The sequence below is a fragment of the Chiloscyllium plagiosum genome, chromosome 32 (assembly GCF_004010195.1).
Source record: "Chiloscyllium plagiosum isolate BGI_BamShark_2017 chromosome 32, ASM401019v2, whole genome shotgun sequence".
Classification (NCBI taxonomy): domain Eukaryota; kingdom Metazoa; phylum Chordata; class Chondrichthyes; order Orectolobiformes; family Hemiscylliidae; genus Chiloscyllium; species Chiloscyllium plagiosum.
The window spans coordinates 42,899,002-42,909,315 of record NC_057741.1 but is presented as its reverse complement, the minus strand read 5'-3'; the positions used below and the strand labels follow the sequence as shown (position 1 = coordinate 42,909,315).

Genomic DNA, 10,314 nt, shown 5'->3' with positions numbered 1-10,314 from the left:
GTGCGGGGTTGTGGGACTATGAGGTTGGAGGTGGTGGATGGGAGATCCCCCGAGGTGATGAGGTTATGGACGGTCTGGGAGATAATGGTTTGTTTGTAGTACCTATCACATTTCCGACGCCCCTCCCCCAAGTCCCTCCTCCCTACCTTTTATCTTAGCCTGCTGGACAAACTTTCCTCATTCCTGAAGAAGGGCTTATGCCCGAAACGTCAATTCTCCTGTTCCCTGGATGCTGCCTGACCTGCTGCGCTTTTCCAGCAACACATTTTCAGCTCTGATCTCCAGCATCTGCAGCCCTCACTTTCTCCTCACAGATAAAGGGTGAACAGGCAAGAAAAAAAAAAAAAGAGTAAAATGACAAGCAGTTAGTACAGGAATCCTCTGGGGCCATGTCTCTCTCCTAACAGATTTTCCATTTTGGAGATTACTGTGGGAGACAGTGTTTCAGGTTAATTCAGTGAGAACCAAGTCCATGGGACCAGGAGTGAATAGTTCAGCTCTATGGGAGTAAGGAGGGGTGCAAAAGACAGTGAGAGCAAAAGTGATCAGGGATTCAATTGTAAGGGAAATAGATAGAAGTTTCTCCAGTGATAAACATAACATCTGGACAGTGTGTTACATGCCTGGTGTGGAGAATCAAGGATGTCATTGAGTGTCTGCTGAACATTCTGAAGGGGGACAGTACATTGTTTAGAGAACAAGATCACCTGTGATAAAGGATGATGGGGTCTTGGAGACATTTACAGAATAGAAGGAGGTCATTCAGCTCATGGAACAGTCCAGTCAGTTCTATTCTCCATATCTAAATAGTGTTTTTTTTTAAATCATTCATGCCATGTGCATGTCACTGGCTGGGCCAGCATTTATTGCTGGTCCCTATTGTCCCTTGAGAAGGTGGTGGTGAGCTGCCTACTTGAATCACTGCAGTAAGAGTGCTATATTTAGACCCACATTACTGTTAAGGAGAGAATTCCAGGATTTTGATCCAGTGATATGATAGGAATGATGATGCATTTAAGTCAGTTTGGGGAGTGGCTTGGAGGGGAACTTACAGGTGGTGGTGTCCCTATGTATTTGCTGCCCTTGTCCTTCCAGATGAAAGTGACCATGAGTTTGGAAGGTGCTGTCTAAAAGATCTTTGGTGGATTCCTGCAGTGCATCTTGTAGAGGGTACATACTCCTGTTATGGAGTGTTAGTAGTGAAGGGAGTAGATATACTGCATATCTTGTGGGCTGCTTTGTCCTGGATGGTGTCAAGCTCCTTCAGTGTTTTTGGAGCTGCATTAATATAGCCGGGTAGGGAGTATTCCATTACACTCTTGACTTGTGCCTTGTCAATGTTGAACAGGATTTGGGGAGTGAGAAGGTGATTTAGAACATCGTGCAGGCCCTTCCACCCTTGATGTTGCGCAGACCTGTGAAACCAATCTGAAGCCCATCTGACCTGCACTCTTCCATTTTCATCTGTTATGTTTATCCAATGACCATTTAAATGCCCTTAAAGTTGGCAAGTCCACTACAATTGCAGGCAGGGCTTTCCATGCCATTACTACAGAGTAAAGAAACTACCTCTTAACATCTGTCCATTACTTATCACCCCTCAATTTAAGGCTATGTCCCCTCATACTAATTATCACCATCTGAGGAAAAAGGATCTCACCATCCACCCTATCTAATCCTCTGATCATCTTGTATGTCTCAATTAAGTCACCTCTCAACCCTCTTCTCTAATAAAAACAGCCTCAAGTCCCTCAGAAGACAGTCTCTTCATACCAGTCAACATCACGGCAAGTCTTCTCTGCACCCTTTCCAATGCTTCCAGGTCCTTCCTTTAATGCAGCAACCAGAACTGTACGCAATACTTCAACGGCGGTCACACCAGAGTTCTGTACAGCTGCAACATGATCTCATAGCTCTGAAACTCAATCAATCTACCAATAAGAGCAACACACTGTATACCTTCTTAACAGCCTATCAACCTAAGTGGCAACTTTCAAGGATCTATTGCAATGGACACAGATCTCTATGCTCATCTACACTACCATTAGCCCAGTACTCTGTATTCATGTTACTCCTTCCAAAGTGAATCATCTCACTTTTCCACATTAAACTCTATTTGCTACTGCTTAGCCCAGTTCTGCAGCTTATCTATGTCCCTCTGTAACCTGCAACATCCTTCAGTACTATTCACAACTCCACCGACTTTAATGTCATCCGCAAATTTACTAACCCATCCTTCTACATCCTCATTCAGGTCATTTATAAAAATGACAAACAGAAGTGGCCCCAAAACAGATCATTGTGGTACACCACTAGTAACTGAACTCCAGGATAAACATTTTCAATCAACCACCACCCGGTCCTCTTTCAGCGAGCCAATTTCTGATCCAAACCACTAAATCACCCTCAATCCCATGTCTCTGTATTTTCTGAAATAGCCCACCGTGGGGAACCTTATCAAATGCCTTACTGAAATCCATATACACCACAACCACTTTACCTTCATCCACCTGTTTGGTCACCTTCTCAAAGAATTCAATAAGGTTTGTGAGGCACAACCTTACCTTTACAAAACAGTGTTGACTATCCCTAATCAACTTATTCCTTCATAGGATTTATAATCATCTCTCTTATAACCCTTTCCAATACTTTATCCACAACAGATGATTCATTGGTCTATAATTACCAGGGTTGTTTCTACTCCCCTTTTTGAATAAGAACAACATTTGCTATCCTCCAGTCTTCTGGCACTATTCCTGTAGACTATGATGACATAAAGATTCAAGTGCCCTAACTGAGTCTTCACAGCTCATCCTAACATAAGCCTTCTTCCTCTTGACAAGAGATTCAATTGCTGATGACACCTTCCATCACCTTACTGATGATAGAGAGTAGACTGGGTCTGCAATTTCTGGATTAGTAGTGCTGGAAGAGCACAGCAGTTCAGGCAGCATCCGAGGACAGGCAAAATCCGAGGACAGGCAAAATCGACGTTTCGGGCAAAAGCCCTTCATCAGGAATGGGTCTGCAATTGGCCAGGTTGGATTTGTCCTGATTTTGGTGTGTAGGGTGCACCTGAACAATTTTCCAAACTATCAGGTAGATGCCAGAGTTGTAGACATATTGGAATCGAGGAACAGCAAGTTCTGGAGCACATCTCTTCATTTATATTGTGGGAATCTTATCAGGGCCTGCAACCTTTGCAGTATTTGGTGCCTTCGGTTGGTTCCTGGTATCATGAGGCTGGAGATTAGATTAGATTAGATTAGATTACTTACAGTATGGAAACAGGCCCTTCGGCCCAACAAGTCCACACCGCCCCGCCGAAGCGTAACCCACCCATACCCCTACATTTACCCCTTACCTAACACTATGGACAATTTAGCATGGCCAATTCACCTGACCTGCACATCTTTGGACTGTGGGAGGAAACCGGAGCACCCGGAGGAAACCCACGCACACACGGGGAGAACGTGCAAACTCCACACAGTCAGTCGCCTGAGGCGGGAATTGAACCCGGGTCTCTGGCGCTGTGAGGCAGCAGTGCTAACCACTGTGCCACCGTGCCGCCCACTAACAAGAGACAAGATCTGACAAGAGACCCACTTTATATCCTCCAGGAAAGTCTGTTGGAATTTAATGCCACTCGGGCTCTTAAATTGGCATCATCAGGCCTTTCCTGGGATCAAGGGCCTATGAGGCCAGCAGTTCTTGTCAGTTTTCAATGACAGTGAATCTGGAGAGACGAAAGGCAAAAGATGGAAAATTAAAGACCGATTAGCCTAACCTTGGCTAAGATCCTGGAATGCATTGTGAATGATGAGATTTCTGAATACTTGGAAGAGCATGGTAAAATAGGGCAAAGTCAGTGTGGTTTCATCAAGGGGAGATCATGCCTGACAAATCTGTTAGAATTCTTTGAGGAAGTAATGAGCAGGTTAGACCAAGGAGAACCAATGGATGTTATCTACCTGGACTTCAAAAAGGCCTTTGACAAAGTTCCACACAGGAGGCTACTGAGTAAAGATAAGGGCCCATGGTGTCAGGGGCAAGGTGCTAGCATGGATAGATGCTGGACTGTCTGGCAGAAAGCAGAGAGTAGGAATGAAAAGGTCCTTTTTAAGATGGTAGTCGGTGACAAGCAGTGTTCTGCAAGGCTCAATGTTAGGACCACAACTTTTCACTTTATGCATTAACGATCTAGATGAAGGAACTCAGGGCATTCTGGCTACATTCACAGATGACACAAAGACAGGTGGAGGGACAGATAGCATTGAGAAGGCAGGGAGGCTGTAGAAGGATCGGACAGGTTAGGTGATTGGACAAAGAGGCAGATGGAGAACAACATGGGAAAATATGAGGTCATGCACTTTGGTAGGAAGAATAAGGCATGGACTATTTTCCAAATAGGGAGAAAATCCAGTAGTCTAAAGTGCAAAAAGATTGGAGGGTTCTAGACCAGGATTCTTTCAAGGTAAACATGAAGCATTGAGTCAGTAGTTAGGGAGGCAAATGCAATGATCGCATTTATTTTGAGAGGATTTAAACATAAAAGCAGGGATGTACTTCTGAGGGAGTATAAGACTTTGGTCAGACGACATTTGGAGTATTGTGCCCAGTTTTGGGCCCCGTATCTCAGGAAGGATGTACTGGCCTTGGAGCATGTTCAGAGGATGCTCACGGTAATGATCCCAGGAATGAAAAACTCAACATGAGGAATGTTTGAGGACTCTGGGTCTATACTCTATGGAGTTTAGAAGAATGAGGGTGGATCTAATTGAAAAATACAGAATACTGAATGGCCTGGACAGAGTGGATGCTGGGGAAATGTTTCCATTGGTAGGAGAGATTAAAACCAGAGGGCGCAGCCTTAGAGTAAATGGGTGATCTTTTAGAATGGAGATAAGGAGAAATCTCTTCAGCTAGAGAGTGGTGTATCTATGAACTTCATTGCCACACATGGCTGTGGAGGCCAGGTTATATTTAAGACGGAGATAGATATGTTCTTGAGTATCAAGGGGATCAAGGGTTACAGAGAGAACACGGGAGAATGGGGTTGAGAAACTTATCAGCCATGATTGAATGAAGGAGCAGACTCAAATGGGCTGAATGATCTAATTTCTGTTCTTATGTCTGATGGTCTTGCATTGTAAAAATTCTATCAGGTCCACTAATATCCTGTTGAGCATTAAATCTGCCATCCTTACCTGATCTGATTTACATGTGACTCCAGACCCACAGCAAATATGGTTGATGGTTCATTGTATGATTTGATGCCACATGGGTTTGGGTTCTTTCCAGATTGGTCAAGGAGAAAGTAACTGTCTTCAAGTTTAGTCTCGAAGATAATAAATATTTCTTATATGTTAACACTAAATACTATTGTATGTAGTAATTATCGATACACCAGGCTCTGAATATATAGCTGAATCAAGTAAAGACAAATCTAGCTTTGTTGTGTATTCATGATCATGTCATCTCGGTGCGTCTTCCAAAGAGAATGCTGCAGTCTGCTTCTGGATTATTCTAACTCCACCCACACTGTTATTTATGCACTATGATATACAGATCCATGATGGCACGACAGGGTTGCTCCAGTGATCTTACATTCTTACACATCAGTTGATTCTTAACTGTCCTCAGGGGTAAAAACAATGACTGCAGATGCTGGAAACCAGATTCTGGATTAGTGGTGCTGGAAGAGCACAGCAGTTCAGGCAGCATCCAAAGAGCTTCGAAATCGAAGTTCCTGATTAAGGGTTTTTGCCCGAAATGTCGATTTCGAAGCTCCTTGGATGCTGCCTGAACTGCTGTGCTCTTCCAGCACCACTAACCCAGAATCTTAACTGTCCTCAGTCAAGGTAAGTTAGGAACTGATGATAAATATCAGCTTTGCCTGTGAAGTTCACCTCCCATGATATAAAAAAAACTTGCTGCTGTAGACGGAGGTCCTTAGATGAATGATAGTTGGCCATTTAAAGGCCTCATTTGACAGCAGTGCAAGGAATCTGACATGAACCTTCCTGTTCTGATTTAGTCCTTGGTGGTGAGTAGACAGTGGTGTTAAGACATGACACCACCCCTATTCTACCCAGCTCAATAAAACCCATCACCTTTCATTACAATCGAAGAGAAGTGGAGGAATCATATTGGACTGGAAATATCAACTGTTTCTCGATCACCTGGTGCTGCCAGACCTACTGAGTTTCTCCAGTTGTCATGGCGGGATTTGAATTAATTTCCCAAAATATTCACCTGACTCGTTGTTACTCACCCAATAATTTTACTATGATCCCATGTTCCCTCAAATCCAGTATAAAAGATCTGACTTTTACAAGTTGCAAAATAGTTTTCTACTGAAACTGAGAGTGTTGCTTACGTTTGGGACATCTGAATCGGACAGCATAATTTGAACAAGGTTTTCCTGAAAGTTGTTCCTTGTTGAGACACCAGAAACCAAGCTGAGGGTTGAGGTGCACAACCTCTCCTGTCATTGTGGCAGGGACCCCATGTATAGTGCGAGCTTCAACAGCAACTGGTCTCAGACATATTCTTTCCCCATAATAACGTTGGATTGCAACAAGCTGTTCATAGTCTCCACTCCCACCAGGATGATCAACATTAAACCAGGATGTCCATTCCCAATGACCTGGAAAAAAAAATGCAGAATGGATTCATTCCATGGAACTAATCTCACATGGACGATCTAGTGTGTAGAAGTCAGCAACTTTAATCAAGACTAAACAATCTGAAACCTTGATCAGAATCAGAGTTGCTCCAGCAGAGGAGGCGGCCAGCTCTACAAATGATTATTTCACCTTGTCCCATTTTCTTATCTTCTCCTGGGAACACTTAATATTCTTTTTAAATAACTGCCTCATCACAATTTCAAAAGCTCAATTGAATCTGCCTCTACCATAGTATCAGGAAGTGCATTCTGGTCCTAACCAGCTATCATGTGGGCTTTTCTTCATATCACTTCTGCTCCTTTTGCCAATGATGTTACATCTGTGTCTTGTTATTGATCCTTTCCTCATCACTGGCGCCATTCTCCAAAACCTTCACATCCTTCCCAGAGGTGTGACATCCAGAACTGGACACACTACACTAGCTGAGGCCAAGTGAACATCTTCTACAATTTCAACATAGCCTTACGCACTTATACTCTATGGTCTGATCAATGAAATCTAGGCTACTGTATGATTTAGGAATGGCGCTCTCTACTTGTCATGCCACTACTAATGACTTAGGCACATATACATGTGGGTCTTTTTGCTCCTGCAGATCGTTTCGGAATCGTGCTCTTTAGTTTGTCTTGCCATATGTTTCCTACAAACTATTATCCCTCAAAATGTGCTTCATTGAATTTCATCTGTTACCTATCCACCTACTTCACTGAATTGTCACTGTCTTTTTAAAGTCCTATACTATCTTCTTCAGTTTACAATACTTTCAAGTTTTGTTTTATCTGCAAATTGAGAGATTTTGCCCTGTATACCAAGGTCTAGATTATTGATGTACGTCAGAGAATGAGGTAGGACTGTTAAATTAAACTGCATTTATTTTCTTGCAAGACACCCAACAGTTAAGGCAGACAAACTCAGGGCATGGTTGGGAACATGGGACTGTGATATCATAGTGATTATAGATGTGGCTCAGGGATGGAGAGGACTAGCCGCTTGATGTTCCAGGGTATAGATGCTACACAGAAAAAAGAAAGAATCGAAAAAGGGGGCAAGAGGGGTATGGGAGTGGTGTTTTTGATTACGGATAACATTACAGCTGTAGGGAGGATATTCCTGGGAGTACGTCCAGGGAAGTTATTTGGGTGGAACAGAGATACAAGAAAGGGATGGTTACCTTATGGGATTGTACAATAGACTCCACCCACAATAGTCAGCAGGAAATTGAGAAATAAATTTGAAAGAAGATCTCAGTTATCTGTAAGAATAACAGGATGGTTATGGTAGGGGTTTTTAACTTTGCAAATATAAACTGGGACTGCCTTAATGTTAAGGGCTTGGATAGAGGCGAATTTGTTAAGTGTGTACAAGAGAATTTTCTGATTTGGTAAGTGGATGTACCTATTAGAGAAGGTGCAAAACTTGACCTACTCTTGGGAAATTAAGGCACAGCAGGTGACAGAGGTATCTCTGGGGGAGCACTTGGGGCTAGTGATCATTATTCTATTTGTTTTAAAATAGTGATGGAGGATAGACTGGATATAAAAGCTAAAGTTCTAAATTGGAGGAAGACCAATTTTGATGATATTAGACAAGAACTTTCAAAAGTTGATTGGTGAGGTATGGATACTTGCAAGGAAAGGGGTGGCTGGAGAATGGGAAGTCTTCAAAAATGAGATAATGAGAGTTCAAAGTGCAAAGATAGTATATTCCTGTTACAGTAAAGGGCAGATGGGTGTAGGGAATGCTGGATAACTAGAGAAATTGAGATTTTGGTCAAGAAAAAGGAAGCATATGTCATGTATAGACAGCAGCAATTGAGTGAATCACTAAAAAGAGTGTAAAGGCAGTAGAAGTATACTTAAGAGGGAAATCAGTAGGACAAAAAGGGGACATGAGGTAACATGAGGCAAATAGAGTGAAGGAGAAACCAAAGGATTTTTACAAATACATTAAGGACAAAAGAGTAACTAGGGAGAGAATAGGGCCCCTTAAATTTCAGAGTTGAGAGCCCCTCATTCCTGATGAAGGGCTTCTGCCCAAAACATTTATTCTTCTGCTCCTCAGATGCTGCCTGACCTGCTGTGCTTTTCCAGCACCACACTCTTGACTCTGATGCCCAGCATCTGCAGTCCTCACTTTCCCCTTAAAGATCAGAAGGCAGCCTACATGTGGAACTGCAGGAGGTGGGAGAAATACTAAATGAGTATTTTGCATCGGTGATTATTGTGGAGAAGATATGGTAGACAGATAACGTGGGGAAATAAATAGTGACATATTGAAAAAATGTCCATATTACAGAGGACATGGTGATGGACATCTTAAAACACATAGATGGTAAATCCTCAGGACTGATCAGGTGTACCCTAGAATTCTATGATAAGCTAGGGAAGTGATTGCTGCGCCCCTTGCTGAGATATTTGTATCAACGATAGTCACAGGGGAGGTGCTGGAAGACTGGAAGGTTGCTGATGTGGTGTCACTATTTAAGAAAGGTGGTAAGGAAAAGACAGGGAACTATAGACCAGTGAGCCTGACATCAGTGGTGGACAAGTTTTTGGAGGGGATCCTGATGTACAGGAGTTACATGTATTTGGAAAGGCAAGGATTAGGGATAGTCAACACAGCTTTGTGTAGGAAATCGTATCTCATTAACTTGATTGAATGTTTTGAACCAGGGACAAACAGGATTAATGAAGGCAGAGCGAGGGACCTGATGTATATGGACTTCAGTAAGGTGTCTGACAAGGTTCCACATGGTAGACTGGTTGGTAAGGTTAGATCTCATTGAATACAGAAGAACTAGCCATTTGTATGCAGAATTGGCTTGAAGGGAAAAGACAGAGGGTGAGGGTAGAGGGTTGCTTTTCAGACTGGAGGCCTGTGACCAGCAGTGTGCCGCAAGATTCAGTGCTGGATCCACTGTTTTTAATGGTTTGGATGTGAACATAGAGGATGTGTTTAGTAATTTTGCAGATAACACCAAATTGGAGGTGTTATAGACAGCGAAGGAGTTTACCTCAGGACCTTGATCAGCTGGTTCAATGGGCCGAGAAATGGAAGATGAAGTTTAACATAGATAATTGTGTGGTGCTGCATTTTGGAAAGGCAAATCATGGCAGGACGTATACCCTATACTGGAGAGTGTTGCTGAACAAAGATACCTTGAGGTGCAGGTTCACAGTTCCTTAAAAGTGAAATTGCAGGTAGACAGGATAGTGAAGTTGGCGTTTGGTATGCTTGCCTTTTTGATCAGGGTGGAGAAAGTGAGGTCTGCAGATGCTGGAGATCAGAGCTGGAAAGGTGTTGCTGGAAAAGCGCAGCAGGTCAGGCAGCATCCAGGGAACAGGAGAATCGACGTTTCGGGCATAAGCCCTTCTTCAGGAATGGGGAAAGTTTGTACAGCAGGCTAAGATAAAAGGTAGGGAGGAGGGACTTGGGAGAGGGGCGTCGGAAATGTGATAGGTGGAAAGAGGTCAAGGTGAGGGTGATAGGTCAGACTGGGGTGGGGGCGGAGAGGTCGGGAAGAAGATCTGAGGTTAGGAAGGTTAGGAATTTTAGTATGGCCAATTCACCTGACCTGCACATCTTTGGACTGTGGGAGGAAACCGGAGCACCCGGAGGAAACCCA

General features: G+C 43.2%; 1 protein-coding gene across 3 annotated transcripts in view; it reads right to left on the bottom strand.

Annotated features, from left to right (window-relative positions):
* The window catches only part of LOC122539569 (cartilage intermediate layer protein, nucleotide pyrophosphohydrolase), a 71,684-nt gene that overhangs the window by 38,450 nt on the left and 22,920 nt on the right, over window positions 1-10,314 (bottom strand). For 2 of the 3 annotated variants that reach the window (XM_043674556.1, XM_043674555.1), the window contains one exon: window positions 6,380-6,649. The exons of the other annotated variant lie outside the window; for it this stretch is intronic. In XM_043674556.1, coding sequence (XP_043530491.1) covers window positions 6,380-6,649 — 270 coding nt within the window. The remainder of the gene's footprint in view (window positions 1-6,379; window positions 6,650-10,314) is intronic. 3 annotated transcript variants of the gene reach the window in all.